We start from the raw sequence: 20,226 nt of genomic DNA, 5'->3' as shown, positions 1-20,226 counted from the left end.
CTCCCTCCAACCCACAACCCTGCTCAAAGTTCAGGAAAACATCGCACAAGTTTGGAAAAGTCCGAGTGAAAGTGCGCGGATGGGTTTTTGTTTGGGGGGGCGGGCGGGATCAGTGTTTGCGGATTGAGGTGGTAGGAGGTGAAGCTGGAGGATTTAAAATAGACATGAAAGCTTTACGCGGGGGTGGGGGGCGAAGGGAGGGGAAGGCGTGAAATTAACCCGCTGCGATTGGGATGCAAAGTAGCGGATGGAGTAGGGTGGGGGCGGTGGGTGTTCTCTTTGAAGACCTAACAGATGGCAGCATCCCAGCATTTTGGTTCTGGCTGACTGCAAAATCTCAGCATGTTTATAAAAGTTTTACAACATTTAAGGAGTAATTCTTAAATTGCTGGAAAAAATACATTTTTCTTGTGCTCATCAAGATAATTCATAAGGACACCAATTCATGTGGAAAACCCCTGGTCTTTTTTTTTCAGCAATATTCAAGTTTTGCTTGGAGTTTCAGGTGGTCTTGCCAACACGGAAGCGAGCAGCTTCACGCCTTGACAGCGACACGAAGTGCGAGTTCCACTTTTTTTTTGTTGTTGATGTGGGGGTTTATTTAAATAAAAACAGGTCACGGGGTGGATTGGAGCACTGTTCAGATTGCAACAAGAAGGAGGAGGGGGGGGGGGGGGGATGAAAAAGAAATGGCAACAGGAGCATGTGCAGAGTCACCAGCCCTTTAAATGTGACTCGCATTCATCATTTTCAGATTGGGCCTTTTGCAGGCTCCCTGTTAAAAAGCTGAAAAGTGATCACGTGTAATTTCACACGGGTATGGAGTGTTGGCCGTTCCAAATCTATTCATGGATCATTCTTACGATGTTCCTCTGAAGAGCAAAGGTGGCCTGATGATGTATGTTGCTAACCTTATACAATGAATTTCCCTTTGAACGAGGATGTGACTCTCATTTAAGCTGAGGAATGTCCGTTTAGTCTAGTAACTGATTTAGATGTTGACACAAATCTGGTGAAGGGGTTTGAAAATAAATTTCACTTAGCAGAGGAGATGCTTGTGGTTGAAGGTGTGTGGAGACTGTGCCTTTATAACTAATATAAAGGAATTTAAATATGCTAATAGCTTCAACAGCTTGAAGTGATGGGTTTTTGGATCCATTCAATGAGCTTCATCCTTGCCTTTCGGACATTCCGTTTCTGTGATTTATTCTGCTAGAGTGATTTGTCTAGAGGGGCTCAAACATTATACTGTTACATCCTACTGCTATCATTTGCATTATAATCTCAACTTCCAATCCATTTGTTTTTTCTTCAGGATTTCTCAGTGCGGCAGCACTACTTTTGAGCAGATTCTTTTTCTTAAACAAAGGTCACCGCCTGTCTGACTGTTGCCCAATGTTTTGCTGCTGTTTAATTCATACAAATGTACAAAAATGATCTGTGGGAAAAGAGCAGCTGGCCCATCAATACCTCCCCACATGCTCTTATTGGAACTGGGAGAACTAATACAAAACAGTCACCACCTGCCTAACCCCCTCAACCATGCCCTCTCCCTGTAGTGTGGGCGATAATCAGAAACCAGTAAGGAGAAAAATAAATTCTGTAAAATTCAGCTCGGAATCTTTTTCAGGCATCCAAAACCAAGCTAGGGGATCACATGGGATCAAAGGCTCTGTTTGAATTTCATATAAAACTTACAACTTTTCAGTTAAAGCATTTTTGTACTCTCAGCATCCACCACTCTTCACCACCCCCTACCCGTTACCACTTTCATCCTCCCAGTAGGAAAACAAAGATGTGATTCTCTGGGGGATGAGCTGTTCACAGACAATTCTAATGATTTATCAAAGCACTTTGGCAGTGAACATGCAGAGGTTGTTGGACTGTGGAGTGCATCACAGCTGTGACTGTTTGTGTATTTGCCCACACATTCAGTTGCAAGCACAGGTCAATGACAGCGAATGGGAATGCAAAAATCTGATTTTGATGCAGCAGGTTTGTGTAGAAAGACACCCATATATGATGTACTTCCCAGTGATTTAATCCCTTTTTGAAGTTACTGATTTATATGGAAAATGCCGCAGTCATTTTGCACACAGAACAAGATTTTTGAACAGCAATGTCACAATTGAGAGTCTTTTTTTTGTGTGTGATGTTAGTGCTTGAAGGATAAGTATTGCTCAGGACACTGGGCGAACTCTCCTGATCTCCTCCGAGAAGTGGAGCTTGATTTAATGTCTCACACAGCAGCTCTGACACTATAGCACTTCCCTCAGAACAGCACTTAAATGTCAGTCAGGTACTCATGTGGGACTTGAAGCCAAACCTTCTGCCTCAGAGACATGAGTGCTACAGTTGAATCAAGGTTGATGTATATCTGCCACTCCTAACCCTAAACTAAACATAGGACCCTGTACATTTTTCTCCAATGTGAGAAGTGCAATGGACTATTGTAGGACAAAAAAGAATTGAGATATTTTACATCTGTGTGCTTTAGTCTACACCAGGTAATGCCATGACCCATCTGGCTATCTGGGAAATTTGCTCTACAAATTCATCAATTTGTTTATAAGTATTACTTATATATAAGCCTTACTACAGACATGAATGCCCAATTCAGTGATTCGTTATGCAACACCAGAGCTATTGAAAAGGATTACTTACTGTCAGATGTTGAGAATATTTCCATTCGTTATTACGAAGGACACACCATTGATATCCCAACAAAAAGCCCTTTTCAATACCAGCAAGTGTTATTTTAGTGTACAGAGTGCAACAAGTTTTTGTGGCTCTTCACCACAATGGCAGGGAAGGCAGCAGTAGATGTGACACGATTTGAAGAGTCCATTTGTCAGAAAGCACAAAGAGCAGTATATGCAGCTGATGATGTTGGATAATCTCTGAAAAGCAGCTTGTCTGTTTGGCAAACATGCTGACCGGGCAGTACTGTCGGATTGCATATAATGGTATTGTAACAGGATATTCGCTCTACCATCTGTACTTTGCTTTACCAATGCAGATATCATGCAGTATAGGATGGGTAATTAAAACTCAAGTTCCCACTATTTTGTGAAATGAACTTGGTGGTGGCACAACACCCTCAGAGGACAAGAACGATAATAGGAATTTGCAGTTTCCAGTTGACTTGTTTGTCTAGTTTATTGCATTGTTGCAGTTTTCATTGTCGCTTCTCAGTCACTGTATCCAACTGGTAGCCTACCCCAGAAGAGTCACTAAGGTGAAAATATGATTTGGAGATGCCGGTGTTGGACTGGGGTGTACAAAGTTAAAAATCACAGAGCACCAGGTTATAGTCCAACAGGTTTAATTGGGAGCACACTAGCTTTCGGAGTGCTGCTCCTTCATCAGGTGGTTGTGGATGACACAATTGTAAGACACAGAATTTATAGCAAAAGTTTACAGTGTGATGTAACTGAAATTATACATTGAAAAAGACCATGATTGTTGAGTCTTTCATCTGTTCGAATACCATGATAGTTTCACTTCTTTCATGTGTAAATCACAAAACCTTTTTTTAAAAAAAAGTTACATTATCAGGTGAACTTTAACAATTGGTGTCAGCACAGATAATGTGTTGAAGGTGTTAGCCCCCTGTGTTCCCTGTCTGTGCCATAAAGTCTAAACTCATTCTAATCTAAAAAATGAGTGAAGAGTCTTACATAGATTCATGCAATTTTTGAGCAAAGTACAATGTAACTCTGCAAGTACAAATTCACCCCACAAACGTGTGTCTCTCTCTGGGGTGGGGGAGGTTCTAAGTGTCTGTGAGAGAGAGTGTATATGTGAGAAGGTGCATGTGTGGGAGTGTATCTCTCTGTAGGAGTGTGTGTGTTTAGGTGACTGAGCAGAGGCTGATAGCTAAGTTCCGTACCCATAGGGAGGACCTCAACCGGGACCTTGGATTCATGTCACGCTACAGGTGAGCACTATTGCACTATACACACACACACACACACACACACACACACACACACACACACACACACACACACACACACACACACACACACACACACACACACACACACACACACTCATAAACCCACACACACCCGACACACTCTCACTCCTACAGAGAGACACACTGGCACGCTCTCACATGCACCCTCTCACAGACTTAGACCCTTTTTGCGCGCACACACACACACACACACACACACACACACACACACACACACTCTCTCTCACAGACACTTAGAATCCCCCACTCCAGACAGACAGACACACACACACATGTATACGGTTGTGGGGTAAATTTGTACTTGCAGAGTTACATTGTACTTTGCTCAAAAATTGCATGAATCTATGTAAGACTCTTCACTCATTTTTTAGATTAGAATCAGTTTAGACATTATGGCACAGACAGGGAACACAGGGGGCTAACACCTTCAACACATTATCTGTGCTGACACTAATTGTTAAAGTTCACCTGATAATGTAACTTTTAAAAAATGTTTTGTGATTTACATATGAAAGAAGTGAAACTAACATAGTCATTCTAACAGATGAGAGACTTAACAAACAGTCCAAGGCATTTTCCAATGTATAATTTGAGTTATATCACACTGTAAACTTTTGCTATAAATTCTGTGTCTTACAATGGTGTCCTCCACAACCACCTGATGAAGGAGCGGCGCTCCTAAAACTAATGCTCCCAATTAAACCTGTTGGACTGTAACCTGGTGTTGTGTGATTTTTTAACAAGGTGAAAATAGGTTCGAGTTCCCCCTTCCCAGGCCAGATTGTGAGTGGACTGCTCAATATGGGACTCAGTCATACCATCAATCCTGGTTTCAATCCCTACTTTGTATCTTGGGTACAGATCCAGAGTGGAAAGGATCATAACGGGCATGATTTCCACTGCTGTGTCTTGCTGGAAAGTATTCTAGGTTGAATATTGAGTGAGGGCAGGGTTAGACAGGGCTTAGATAGCACCTTGCCTTTGGAATCTCTATCTTTAAAAGTCGGTCTGGGCTGTGTTGAACAATTGGCAGTTGCAAAGTACTGGAGGGGAAACTGCTGCCTTGGCAAATCATTTCCCAACAGGAGTTGCATCTTTCTAAAAACTAGGCCTGAACATGATGGAGGCAGGGAGCAAAATTGTACATTATTCCCTACTAAATTGTAACTTTATGAAATTGGAGGATAATTATATGGCAGGAATATAATTGAAGGACCGATGCTTGAGTGGTTTATTACTGTTATACAATTCCCCCTCAATTGTAACCACTGAAATGCAAGCTAGAATAACAATGTGGCTCCTCTTTGTTACTAATTGCAGTTCTCAGGTGAAGACTGCTCGTCACTCCTAATCTGTGTGTGATGATAAAATGAAGGGTTAATGATCTGTGTTGTCTTTACAGCAGGTTTTGGAAGCTAATTTTCAGTTAGTAATTGTAAGGTTTTCTTTTCAATATATGATATGAATAAAAAGCACTGGTTTGAGAACTGATTTACACAATGATAGATCACACTGTTCCAAGTGGAGGCTTTTGCTGATTGGCACTGCAATATAATAGCAGTCAGGTGTACTTTATTACTTTAGAAGCTTGCTCATCTGACCTCCTATAGCTTTCTAAGGCAGTGAGTTTACAAGGATTTTTTTCCTGCAGAATAAAAGATTGCGTCTTGAAACTGTTTCTATGGAATCCAAAACATAGGAATTTTTTCTACATCATGTGGGTGTTCCCTGTTACATTCCTCCTCTCAGTAATGGCCTTTCTTAAATTGACCTTCTTCGTGATCACTTCAGTGTTTAGAAAAACTCAGTCATAGAGATGTACAGCATGGAAACAAGCCCTTCAGTCCAACCTGTCCACGCCGACTAGACATCCCAACCCAATCTAGTCCCACCTGCCAGCACCCGGCCCATATCCCTCTAAACCCTTCCTATTCATATACCCATCCAAATGCCTCTTAAATGTTGCAATTGTACCAGCCTCTACCACATCCTCTGGCAGTTCATTCCATACACATACCATCCTCTGCGTGGAAAAAGTTGCCCCGTAGGTCTCTTTTATGTCTTTCCCCTCTCACCCTAAACCTATGCCCTCTACTTCTGGACTCCCCGACCCCAGGGAAGAGACTTTGTCTATTTATCCTATCCATGCACCTCATAATTTTGTAAGCCTCTATAAGGTCACCCCTCCGCCTCTGATGCTCCAGGGAAAACAGCCCCAGCCTGTTCAGCCTCACCCTGTGGCTCAGATCCTCCAACCCTGGCAACATCCTTGTAAATCTTTTCTGAACCCATTCAAGTTTCACAACATCTTTCCGATAGGAAGGAATTGCACGCAATATTCCAACAGTGGCCTAACCAACGTCCTGTACAGCTGCAACATGACCTCCCAATTCCTGTACGCAATACTCTGACCAATAAAGGAAAGCATACCAAACGCCACCTTCACTATCTTATCTACCTGCGCCTCCACTTTCAAGGAGCTATGAACCTGCACTCCAACGTCTTTTTGTTCAGCAACACTCCCTAGGACCTTACCATTAAGTGTATAAGTCCTGCTAAGATTTGCTTTCCCAAAGTGCAGCACCTTGCATTTATCTGAATTAAACTCCATCTGCCACTTCTCAGCCCATTGGCCCATCTGGTCAAGATCCTGTTGTAATCTGAGGTAATCCTCTTCACTGTCCACTACACCTCCAATTTTGGTGTCATCTCCAAACTTACTAACTGTACTTCTTATGCTCACATCCAAATCATTTATGTAAATGACAAAATGTACAGGACCCAGCACCGATCCTTGTGGCACTCCATTGGTCACAGGGCCTCTAGTCTGAAAAACAACCCTCCACCACCACCCTCTGTCTTCTGCCTTTGAACCAGTTCTCTATCCAAATGGCTAGTCCTCCATGTATTCCATGAAATCTAAGCTTGCTAACCAGTCTTCAATGGGGTACCTTGTCAAACGCCTTACTGAAGTCCATATAGATGACATCTACTGCTCTGCCCTCATCAATCTTCTTTGTTACTTCTTCAAAAATCTCAATCAAGTTTGTGAGACATGATTTCCCATGCACAAAGCCATGTTGACTATCCCTAATCAGTCCTTGCCTTTCCAAATACATGTACATCCTGTCCCTCAGGATTCCCTCCAACAACTTGCCCACCACCGAGGTTAGGCTCACTGGTCTATAGTTCCCTGGCTTGACTTTACCACCCTTGTTAAACAGTGGCACCACGTTATCCAACCTCCAGTCTTCCAGCACCTCACCTGTGACTTTCAATGATACAAATATCTCAGCAAGAGGCCCAGAAATCACTTCTCTAGCTTAACACAGAGTTCTTGGGTATACCTGATCAGATCCTGGGGATTTATCCACTTTTAACCGTTTCAAGACATCCAGCACTTCCTCCTCTGTAATCTGGACATTTTGCAAGATGTCACCATCTATTTCCCTACATTCGATATCTTCTATACCCTTTTCCGCAGCACATACTAAATGAATATTTTGCATCAGTATCTTCCCCCATTTTCTTTGGCTCCCCACAAAGGCCGCCTTGCTGATCTTTGAGGGGGAAGTGAGGACTGCAGATGCTGGAGATCAGAACTGAAAAATGTGTTGCTGGAAATGCGCCGCAGGTCAGGCAGCATCCAAGGAACAGGAGAAAGCCCTTCTTATTTCGCAGTTTCCCCCAAATAACTTCCCTGGATGTATTTCCGGGAATATCCTACCTCAGCACAGCTGTAATGCTATCCCTTATCAAAAAATGCTACTCCCCCTCCTCTCTTGCCTCCCTTTCTATCCTTCCTGTAGCATTTGTATCCTGGAACATTAAGCTGTCAGTCCTGCCCATCCCTTAGCCATGTTTCTGTAATTGCTATGATATCCCAGTCCCATGTTCCTTACCATGCCCTGAGTTCATCTGCCTTCCCTGTTAGGCCCCTTGCATTGAAATAAATGCAGTTTAATTCATTAGTCCTACCTTGTCCCTGCCTGCCCCTGACTGTTTAACTCACTTTTGTTCTCAGCTGTACCCGTCTCAGATTGATCTCTTTCCTCACTATCTCCCTGGGGCCCATCCCCCCCACCTTACTAGTTTAAATCCTCCCAAGCAGTTCGGGCAAATTTCCCTGCCAATATATTAGTCCCCTTCCAATTTAGGTGCAATCTGTCCTTCTTTTACAGGTCACTTCTACCCCAAAAGAGATTCCAATGATCCAAAAATGTGAATCCTTCTCCCATACACCAGCTCCTCAGCCATGCATTCATCTGCTCTATCCTCCTATTCCTGCCCTCACTAGCTCGTGGCACTGGGAGTAATCCAGATATTACTACCCTTGAGTACCTCCTCTTTAAATTTCTGCCTAACTCTCTATAATCTCCCTTCAGAGTCTCAACCTTTTCCCTTCCAATGTCGTTGGTTCCAATGTGGACAATGACCTCCTGCTGGCCCCTCTCCCCTGTGAGAACATTCTGCACCCTCTCTGAGACATCCTTGATCCTGGCACCAGGGAAACAACACACCATTCTGCTTTTTCTCTGCTGGCCACAGAAATGTCTGTCTGTGCCTTTGACTACACAATCCTCTAACACAATTGATCTCTTGGAAGCCGATGTACTCCTCGTTGCATTAGAGCCAATCTCAATACCAGAAACTTGGCTGTTTATGCCACGTTCCCCTGAGAATCCATCACCCCCTACATTTTCCAAAGCAGCATACTTGTTTGAAATTGATATATCCACAAAAGACTCCTGCCCTAGATGCCGACCACTCTCATCTTCCTGGAGTTAACCCATCTATGTGACTGTATCTGAGACATTCCCCCCTTCCTATAACTGCCATCCATCACATACTGTTGCTGTTGCAGATTCCTCATTGCTTCTATCTGTCTCTCCAACCGATCCACTCGATCTGATAAGATTCGCATCCAACAGCATTCATGGCAGATATAATCCGCAGTAACCCTTAAACTCTCTTTAAACTCCCACATCTGACAAGAAGTATATATCACTGCAAAGGCCACTTTTGCTCCTTCACAATCTACAGACCCAGAAAATAACACTGTCTTATTCCTCTACAAACACTGCCCCAGGTTAAATTAATAGCTATGGCTTATATTTTAAGTTTAATCAAGAGACTTATCTCCAAAAGCATATAATCAAGTTCTGAGACTTTTGGATCAGGTATCCCAGTCTGGAAATTGTGTGTTAAGTGCATTAAATTTATGAATTTCTACACTTACGCCCCATATGTAGGATACTCAGTAATTTGGCTATTGTAAACTTGGTTTAAGTCTGGACAGAGAATTTGAGCTACACGGCATAATAGCAGAGACTGGGTAAATACCTGTGTGTTATTGCTGGTTAGATAATTTGAGGTGATGAGTTAAGACATCAGACAAATGTTTGAATTATGATACTTTTCTTGTTTGCAAGTATACATTTTCTTGCACTACATTAAAGTGCAAAAATAAACCCGACCATTAGCTGTTACAGCAAGCTATTACAGCATCAACAGGCCCTTCCATTGTTTTACTGGATTAGTGGGTGCTGGAAGAGCACAGCAGTTCAGGCAGCATCCAACGAGCAGCGAAATCAACGTTTCGGGCAAAAGCCCTTCATCAGGAATAACTGGGCTTTTGCCCGAAACGTTGATTTCGCTGCTCGTTGGATGCTGCCTGAACTGCTGTGCTCTTCCAGCACCACTAATCCAGTATTTGATTTTCAGCATCTGCAGTCATTGTTTTTACCTTCCATTGTTTTATTGAAGTCTATGATGTTGATTTTGGACTATTGTGAAATTAAATTCACAATAATCAAAAATAAACTTGATGCAGAAAACTTAAAATTCTCATCCTTTCAATCAGTATTGTCCATGGCTTTGATCTTTCTATTCTCTGTAACCTCATGCAAGCTTTGATGTGGAGATGCTGGTGTTGCATATATTGTCCTTTAATTCATGAACTGGTATGGGATTGGCCTTTTGAAGAAACTGCTTCCCAGAATATAATCCCACCACTTTGTGCATATGTAGGAATCCTTCAGTGATCGCTGTTTGAATGCTTTATGTTGGACTATTGAGTTTAAATGACATAAGTTCAGTTAGTTGCATGCTGGACTGTGTGTAATTGTTTTGTGTTGTAAGGATGACAAGGGAACTTGGCAAATTTACAGGCTGGCAATATTGCTCTGAGGCTGTTGGATAATATGACTCAACATAGGCCTTTTAAGTTTATACTTTGTAGACACCTCAATTGTACAGGATTTGTGCAGTGTATTTGAGAATAATATTAAATTGGACCTTTTAGAGAAGTCAAAATTTCAGACCAGGTCTTGTAGAATTAATTGTGTTGGTACCTGTGACCCAACAGTTTGAATGAGTTTGCATTATTCTAAAGAATGCCTTCATGGCCTCATTACTGGGACGTATTGAGTACCAACCCATTGTAGTTCAGGTTTGTAGGCTGGGGACAGAGGCCAGTTGTTAGACTCAACAATTTCTTGTTCAGTAATTCATTTTGTAGCCATCATCGATTGAGCACCTGTTTGACTGTTTTCCAAGGAAATCAACTGTTACTTGTGTTCAACATTCTTGCACTTTGAATAAAGGAAATCATTGTATCTCAAAATGCCATCCGTGTATTGAGCACGAGCTATTTGAGATTGCCAGCAGATGGGGTTTGGACTCAGTGACATCTGGTTGTAGAATCTCCCAAGTTTTAGAGTGAGAATAATGATCTCTACAAGTGTTTGCTTTCACTAATGCAAATGTAAAGCATTCATTACATCAGTGATTGCTTTCCAAAACTGATCTGACCATATTGAAAATGACTGTGGGTGATTGTTATCTTAATTAAGAAAATTGTGAACCCTGTGGTTAGCAGTTTTTGATGGCACTGCAATAGCTAAATTGTAAAAGGAGTGCGTGTTTCCACCACCCCATCCCCTCTCCACCCCCTCTCCACCCCCTCTCCACCCTGTGCACCCTCCAACATCATGGGAAATTGGAGAAACTTTGTAAGATGCCAATGGATTTCCTGATTAAGACAGCTGTAATGTAGAAGTAGGAAAACAAATGTTAACTAGGAGCTGGTAGGATTGAGATTAATGCTGCAATTGGGAAGGGGCAAAACAATCGACAGCAATTCTTAGTTCAAGCACATTGTAATTGTATCCACTAGGTTTCCTATAATTTCCCATTAGCTCTATGGGTTATAGTTAATACTGTTCTGAGCCTCTCGACAGTAATCCCCTGTCTATAATACATTAACCTTACAAGAGTTAAAGAGACTAGTGTATATTGCATCCTGAGCCATTTTGAACAGCAGATTTTGAAAGCAGTTAGATTAAGATAAAGCTACAAATCTTCGAACATAGCTGCCTGAAATCCAGCCAATGATTTACACATGACACAGATGCTAGGCATGAGGGAATATTTAATAGCCAGCAGTTCAGCTATGCTTTTCATGGGGAGAGGTGCTGTTTGAGTCTTACTGGAACAACATGCACAGTATAACCAAAATGATTATCAACTTCACGATTCAACTGCTGGAAGTAGATAATCGTCACTTGTTTCCTCACAAATTTGATTTGATAACCTGATAAACTATTGTATTTAAGTAACCTAATTTTCAAGATTCAATATTTTAGATAAATAAATATATTTATATAGGAATATATATTTTGTTTCCATTGTATAAAGGCATATTACATGGGTGAAAGTTTCACTTAAACCTAAAAAGTTAAAAATCACACAACACCAGTTTATAGTCCAACAGGTTTAATTGGAAGCACACTAGCTTTCAGAGCAACGCTCCTTCATCAGGTGATAGTCAACCATCTGATGAAGGAGCGTCGCTCCGAAAACTAGTGTGCTTCCAATTAAACCTGTTGGACTATAAGCTGGTGTTGTGTCATTTTTAACTTTGTACACCCCAGTCCAACACCGGCATCTCCAAATCATCACTTAAACATGTTTAAGTATCTGCAGTACTTATTGTTTATGTAGGTAGAGATTTGATAGGTGTTTAACAATATTAAGCATGTCACAATATCCTGTATTTGCTTTCCACACTGTGATCTGATTGCATAGCCACAATATTTGTATCATTGGTCCAGTAAAGTTTTTGGTCAATGGAGCCTCCAAGATATTGTTTGGGGTGATAGGGTTGTCCATGGTGATCCATTATAGTTATTGCAGTAGGACATTGTCTGGCATTACTGTGGCACAAATGTTACTTGCAGTTATCACCTCAGTGCTGAATGTTATCCAGGTCTCAATGAGTGTTTGCACAGACTGCTTCAGTATGTAAGGAGTGGCAAATGGAACAGAACTGCACTCTATAGTGCACATCTCCACTTCTGACCATATGGTGGAGGTTAGTTTGAAGATGGTTGAGTTTAGTATACCATCCTGAGGATCTCCTGTAGTAATAATCTGGAACATAGATGAATGACCTTCCACAGCCATAGCCATCGTCCTGTATGTTAGGTATCACTTTAGCCAATTGAGAACTTTTTCCTCTGATTTCTATGACTCCTCTGCTCTATGGTACATTTGTGGATCAAGCCTGTAACAAGGTCTGGAGCTGAGTGGCCATGGTAGAATCCAAACTGAACACTCATTTGCAAATTGACCCCTTTCATCAGTTGGATGATTTGAGAGTTGATTGATGGGGGTGTAATAGGTTAAATTGTACATATCCTGTTTGTGGACAAGATAAACCTAGCCAATTTTTGAGTTGATGCCAATATTATAGATGTACTGAAATGACACAGAGGTACATGTCTTTAGATCAAAAATGGGGATATCGTCAGGGACTGTAAGCAAAGTGATGGAAGTGGTTATCAAATGGAACCTGCTCAGCAATATTTTGCTCACTGATGGCTCAGTTTCGGTTCCTCTAAGGTCATGCAGCTCCAAATCTTGTTGACCAATCTACTCATGTTTTTTTGTATCCTGTGCCTTCAGCCACTTTTTCATGGTCACACGGAGTGAATCAAATTGAAGACTGGCATCAGTGATGCTGGGGACTTCAGAACAAGACCAAATTGGATCATCATCTTGTCACTCCTCGGTGGAGATGGTTATGCATGATTGGCCTACTTTAAATGCACACTGAGGTGTTTCATTTTTGGAGAGCTTGCATGGAAAATGTGTGAGAAAATAAGTAATCTTATCTCTAAATGTATGAAAGATGTGAGGGGAGAGGGAGAAGTTTATGTCCATCTGTCATTGAAAGAATTAATTACTACAAACCTATAAGTTTTTTTGAAAACGCAACATTTTTTTAAATATTCGCTCGTGGGATGAGGGTGTTGCTGGCCAGTCAGCATTTATTGCCCATCCCTAATTGCCCAAAAGGCAATTGAGAGTCAACCACCCAGAGAGTCAATACAGAGGAGCCTCGATTACCTGAAGGGCATTGGTGGGAAGTATTTTGCTCGGTTAATCGAATGCCGGATAATCGATGCCAGATAACATAGTTAGCCACACATTGGAACCTTGCGATCTTGTCCAGATCATCTGAAATTTGGTTAATTGAATGCTGGATAATTGATGCCAGATAACATAGTTAGAGGAGAAAGTGAGGACTGCAGATGTTGGAGATCAGAGCTGAAAATGTGTTGCTGGAAAAGCGCAGCAGGTCAGGCAGCTTCCAAGGAGCAGGAGAATCGACGTTTCGGGCATGAGTCCTCCTTCAGAAATGAGGAAAGTGTGTCCAGCAGGCTAAGATAAAAGGTAGGGAGGAGGGACTTGGGGGAGGGGCGTTGGAAATGTGATAGGTGGAAGGAGGTCAAGGTGAGGGTGATAGGGCGGAGAGGTCAGGAAGAAGATTGCAGGTTAGGAAGGCGGTGCTGAGTTCGAGGGTTGGGACTGAGACAAGGCGGGGGGAGGGGAAATGAAGAAATCTGAGTTCATCCCTTGTGGTTGGAGGGTTCCTAGGCGGAAGATGAGGCGCTCTTCCTCCAGCCGTTGTGTTGCTATGGTCTGACGATGGAGGAGTCCAAGGACCTGCATGTCTTTGGTGGAGTGGGAGGGGGAGTTGAAGTGTTGAACCACGGGGTGGTTGGGTTGGTTGGTCCGAGTGTCCCAGAGGTGTTCTCTGAAACGTTCTGCAAGTAGGCGGCCTGTCTGCCCAATATAGAGGAGGCCACATCGGATGCAGCGGATGCAGTAAATGATGTGTGTGGAGGTGTAGGTGAATTTGTGGAGGAAAACGCCATCCCATATTCCCAATTCCTTCGTCTCCGCCGCATCTGCTCCCAGGAGGACCAGTTCCAATACCGTACAACCCAGATGGCCTCCTTCTTCAAAGACCGCAATTTCCCCCCAGACGTGTTCGATGATGCATTCGACCGCATCTCTTCCACTTCCCGTTCCTCTGCCCTTGAGCCCCGCCCCTCCAATCGCCACCAGGACAGAACCCCACTGCTCCTCACCTACCACCCCACCAACCTCCATATGCATCGTATCATCCATCGTCATTTCCGCCGCCTCCAAACGGACCCCACCACCAGGGATATATTTCCCTCCCCTCCCCTATCAGCGTTCCGAAAAGACCACTCCCTCCGTGACTCCCTCATCAGGTCCACACCCCCCACCAACCCAACCTCCACTCCCAGCACCTTCCCCGCAACTGCAAGAAATGCAAAACTTGTGCCCACACCTCCCCCCTTACTTCCCTCCAAGGCCCCAAGGGATCCTTCCATATCCGCCACAAATTCACTGCACCTCCACAGACATCATTTACTGCATCCGCTGCACCCGATGTGGCCTCCTCTATATTGGGGAGACAGGCCGCCTACTTGCGGAACGTTTCAGAGAACACCTCTGGGACACCCGGACCAAACAACCCAACCACCCCGTGGCTCAACACTTCAACTCCCCCTCCCACTCCACCAAGGACACGCAGGTCCTTGGACTCCTCCATCACCAGACCATAGCAACACGCCGGCTGGAGGAAGAGCGCCTCATCTTCCCCCTAGGAACCGTCCAACCACAAGGGATGAACTCCGATTTCTCCAGTTTCCTCATTTCCCCTCCCCCCACCTTGTCTCAGTCCCAACCCTTGAACTCAGCACAGGCTTCCTAACCTGCAATCGTCTTCCTGACCCCTCCGCCCCACCCCCACTCCGGCCTATCACCCTCACCTTGACCACCTCCCACCTATCGCATTCCCAACACCCCTCCCCCAAGTCCCTCCTCCCTACCTTTTATCTTAGCCTGCAGGACACACTTTCCTCAATCCTGAAGAAGGACTCATGCCCGAAACGTCAATTCTCTTGCTCCTTGGATGCTGCCTGACCAGATAACATACGGGATTAGTGGTGCTGGAAGAGCACAGCAGTTCAGGCAGCATCCAACGAGCAGCGAAATCAACGTTTCGGGCAAAAGCCCTTCATCAGGAATAAAGGCAGTGAGCCTGAAGCATGGAGAGATAAGCTAGAGGAGGGTGGGGGTGGGGAGAGAGTAGCATAGAGTACAATGGGTGAGTGGGGGAGGAGATGAAGGTGATAGGTCAAGGAGGAGAGGGTGGAGTGGATTGGTGGAAAAGAAGATAGGCAGGTCAGACAAGTCAAGGAGACAGTAACTGAGGTGGAAGTTTGAAACTAGGATGAGGTGGGGGAAGGGGAAATGAGGAAGCTGTTGAAGTCCACATTAGGAGCTTGCTCTGTTCACTCCACACATCGACCTGGTATTGCAGATAACATAGTTAGCCAAGAATTGGAACCTCGCAATCCTGTCCGCATCATCTAAAATTCAGTTAATTGAATGCTGAATAATGAGGTTCCTCTACATCTGGAATTAGGAGTCAAATGGTGAGACCACGAATCCATTGTCGATTGTCTGAAAAACCCATCTGGTTCACTAATGTCCTTTAGGTAAGGAAACCGTCATACTTAATTGGTATGGCCACAGGAATGTGGTTGACTCTCAACTGCTCTGTAGACGATTAAAGATGGGCAATAAATGCTGGCTGGCCAGCAACACCCTAATAAAGGGGGTGGGGGGGGAAAGTTGATTTTTAGAAAATGTATTTGAAGTTTGTAGTAATTAAATGTTTTAATGACAGGTGGACAAAATATATTAAAAAGTGTGCCAATAGTCAAACATTTGACTAACAGTGTGAATCTGTTTTGTAGTGGAACCAGAATGTCTGCAGTTTCAAGAATGATACCTGACTTGATGGATCAAATGTTTAACTTGTTTAGTTAGTTCATGTGGTTGTTAGTTGCTGAAATGCAATTGTGTAAGGCCATAGATGATCTTTAAAAACAGAACACCAGTTTATTGCACAAAAGAAAGTAGAAATAAATCTCTACTCAAAGTATATTTCCAATATTTAATATAAAATAATTATTTATATATTAGATGTATTTATGTAAAACCTTAATGCCTACATTAGAACAAAGTTTCAACCTAATTCCTGACACTGTCAGAGGTTCTTTTACATTTCCACTGAACCGATTCCTTTTACAAATTCATCTTCAAGTCTGACTTTTTGAAAATCAACACTTCTTAGCACTAATCCGCATCCATTTGCCCCCTCTCTAAAAACAGTTCAAAATCCAACAGTGATGATCATATATTTTAGTTGCTTTTATCATATTGTAATGTGATCTATAAAAATATCACTTTACAGCAATATAGCATGCTACTGGTCAACACCATTGGAGGTGTCTCATACTTTGAGGTTGGAATCAGCAGGTTAACCAGTATACTTTGTTTCTCTATGTTGTGATCTCTTGAGAGGTATGTGCTAATAAAATGGAATGTTCTGGCATCATTATACTTTTACTGTCTGCAGCAGATAGAGGTTTTGCATTAAATTTCAGATGGTGTGTTTCTAAAGTTGTGAATGCAGGGAATACTATTTCACAGATTGGATATAGGGCATGTGCATAAAAATTAGCATCTGTTAAAATTCATTCCTGCTGTACAGGTTCCAACTCTGACACAGAATCTGATCGGGTTCTCTCTCACACGCACACATAATTGTAACTCCTAAATTGGTTGGGCATTTGATATCTGATAACTGCTGGCATTCGACTGTTCACTTTTCCTAGGAAACCAGAAGATCGTACAATCTAATGGGTTTCCCTGCAGGTGGTATGCTGTCCGACACTGCACCAGGCAGCCAAGAAGGGGGCTTGCTAATATTTGAGTAGTCTCGGCTACTGTTTGAATCATTACTTTTGTTTTTCTGGTTCTTTGCAGACTGCTGCCAAGGCTCTAGCACAAGCAGAAAAGTCTGTATTGCTGCCAAAACACTGAAAGCAGTGATTGGTTGGCATCCCTATCTCACCCTAGAGGGTTTGTGAGAAAACATTCATTTAGGTTTGATTGCCCTCTTGTTGCTCATGCAACACGAGGAGTCTATTGTCAATTGCAGTTGCCTTGACTGTTGATTCTTATTTTAACATGCCAATTATGCTACTTTGTTTTTAGTGCACCTTCCCTTTTATTTTAAACTCTAGCAGTTCGTCAATCCCAGTCTGTTTTCATAATTTCCCTGTCAGTTTGAACTTGGAAAGACTGATGGTTGCACTCGCATCTCCTCCTTGTCTTCTAGCACAGGACTTGTTTGTGGCATGTTTGTCTTGTAGTGCACCATTCCTGTAGGCTACAAATCTTTGCCCTTTGCTAACCTTTGGTGATTTTCTCTGATCCTTAGTGGAAGCTTCCTGTCAGGATGAAGATGAAACAATGGAGACCATTGAGGCTGCCGAAGCACTGCTTAACATGGAATCTCCAAATGCGATCTTGGATGAAAAAAGAATGTGTGAGTATTAAATACATGCATACTTTTCATTTCCTTGACACTTGGCATTTTCTTTTTCACTCCTTGCCAACTGGTGTCATTATATTAGAACAGATGTACACCACACAATGTAAATTGAGATTACACAGTGTTCCAGCTTATGGTCAGGACTTTGGTCTGAAGCCCATTTTCTCATATTAGATGTACTTGATGGCTTTCCTAAAAATATCATCAATTTATGCAAAGACAATTGTTTGTGCATTTGACAACTTGAAGGAAAAATGAAATACAAAACTGATTTTTAAAAAAGTGTTCAGCTACAATGGAGTGTGTGCTGTGTGAAGAAGTCTCCTGTTCTGTCAGCAGCACTGGCACATCGGTATCGGACTCTCAGAATGTTCTATCTATGAAAAATAAATCCTCAAATCAATATCTTTTCAACTAAACCTTGAGGTTATTTTTTTTCCCCTCACTTTGATTCCCCTCCCCCTCTCACCTTAATCCTTGTTTAGTTCATGGATTTGCGCATTCTCTGGATGGAGAAATCACTGCAACTATGCCTCACATATCTGTCATGTCAGATAAGAGACCAGAGGTAATCAACAGGTCTTCAGCTCATGTGGCAGGCGATGAAGATGATTCTGCGGATGAGTCACCCAGAAAAAATGCACTTAAACAAAGGAAAAAGAAAGGTAAATTCTAGATTGACCAATACAGTTATTGAATTAGCTTTATTGTCACATCAGTACAGTGAAAAATTTACAAGTCACTACTTATGACACCAACTTAGGTACAAAAGTACTCTTGAGTACAAATTCTTAAGGGAAAACAAATTAGAATATAAAGAAATAAAAAAAGTTAGCAGGGAAAGAAGAAAAATGATATTTACAATCCAATTTTATTTTGCCTCCGATTTTGGGAAATAATTGCACAATTTGAATAGGCACTTAAAAATAATAGGGATTTTTTTGGCATCTGCTTCTTGTGGCTTTTTGTTTTACTCTGAGAGTTTAGAAATTTTTGACTTGATGGGGCAGTCTGCATCTGGCTAATATTCACCAGTTTTGAGTCAATACTTTCCTGATCAATTTTACACTGGTTAAGGCTCGTGCATTTGAGTTGTATGCCCAGCATATTTTTGATTTGTGAGATTAAGATGATTTGATAAATATTGATGAGTGTTTGTTGTGTATGCCGTCTGTGTGGAATAATTCCTGTGAAAGGCTGAGTTTAGACTTGTACTAGGAACAAATTAAAACCAGGACGAGATGGCCTCCCGCATCATGAAGGCTTGTGCTCAGTTGTTATTGTCAGTTTTCCAATGGTGTGCACGCAAACACAAGTGCAGGAATATGGGATTAGTAATATTACTGTGCATCAGTACATGCTTGGTCTAAGCACAAACTTCTAACCAGGCAAGCCACTTCCCATTTGAATCAGCTATAAAAGATTTTCAGTCCCAGAGCTGCAAGGTTTCCTGATCATTTGAACCTCTTTTGAAATGTCAGGGCTATTTCTACAGTTAAAGTTCTATCAACAGTGAATTTGTAACATTTCTGCAATTCGTATTCATGTTTGCTGTTATCAGTAATAGACACGCTAGCGCACACATGTTAATGTGGCCAGAATGTGTGCTGGTGCACGCTGCAGTTCAGATAGCAGTTTTAATCAGAGCGTACCATGCGTGCACACTGATGTGATTTCATTTTCCAGGTCGTAAGATGAAACCTGCTCGACCATCTTCACCTGTCACAGCACCACACCTTCCAATTAAGAAGAAAAATAAGGATGGAAAAGGTATTGCACGATTAGTGGGACAGCTTGACAGTTGCACAAACATTGTGGTTTACCTTTTTAGAAGCTTTTTACATCATCAGCAAAATGATGGAGTGATGGCACTGAGTGATGGCACTGTCTGCTGACAACATAAAAATAGTGTTTTCCTTTTGTCGTGTTTGCCATTCTTCCACACACCCTTCCTTTTCCTTCCCCAACCACGTAATTGGGCTTTCAGTTTTAAAGCTGACAGCCTGCATTTACTGGTGATCTCTGCTGAATCAGAGAAGAGTGGTGAATGGCTAGTTATTGCACTGCTGGGAGAAGATTAGGGATGTTTTTATGATCAAAATTCTCAGCAATTAACGTTTAAAAAAGATACCCTTTTTGTCTGAAAGCAGTTGTTTGAGCATGCAACAAGACAGTACTAACATAGAATTTTAAAATGATGGTGTATTGCCATATTTATTGTGTGGTTACCTCTTCCCTCCCACATTTGAATACTGCATCCACATTTGAATATTTGATTTAGAAATGATGGTTACTAATACTGGCTAGTCAAATTTTGAAAATGTTCCCTTCTCCAGACTTTCATTATTCACCTGATGTTCACGAAAATAAATGTATTTCGTTTAATAATAAACTAATTAAATTCTTTGTGATTCAGTCTTCTCTGAATAGCTGCTATTGGCGTGGTACTTGTGGC

At 42.2% G+C, this 20,226-nt stretch overlaps 1 protein-coding gene across 8 annotated transcripts in view; it reads left to right on the top strand.

Moving 5' to 3' along the window:
- elf1 (E74-like ETS transcription factor 1) overlaps positions 1-20,226 on the top strand; it is a 269,537-nt gene that overhangs the window by 243,574 nt on the left and 5,737 nt on the right. For all 8 annotated transcript variants that reach the window (XM_072594687.1, XM_072594685.1, XM_072594688.1 and 5 more), the window contains 3 exons: positions 17,658-17,765; positions 18,257-18,436; positions 19,458-19,541. In XM_072594687.1, coding sequence (XP_072450788.1) covers positions 17,658-17,765; positions 18,257-18,436; positions 19,458-19,541 — 372 coding nt within the window. The remainder of the gene's footprint in view (positions 1-17,657; positions 17,766-18,256; positions 18,437-19,457; positions 19,542-20,226) is intronic.

This window comes from Chiloscyllium punctatum, chromosome 25 (genome assembly GCF_047496795.1).
Source record: "Chiloscyllium punctatum isolate Juve2018m chromosome 25, sChiPun1.3, whole genome shotgun sequence".
NCBI lineage: Eukaryota > Metazoa > Chordata > Chondrichthyes > Orectolobiformes > Hemiscylliidae > Chiloscyllium > Chiloscyllium punctatum.
Note: the sequence above shows the minus strand (reverse complement) of the source record. Positions and strands in the feature narration are given on the sequence as shown.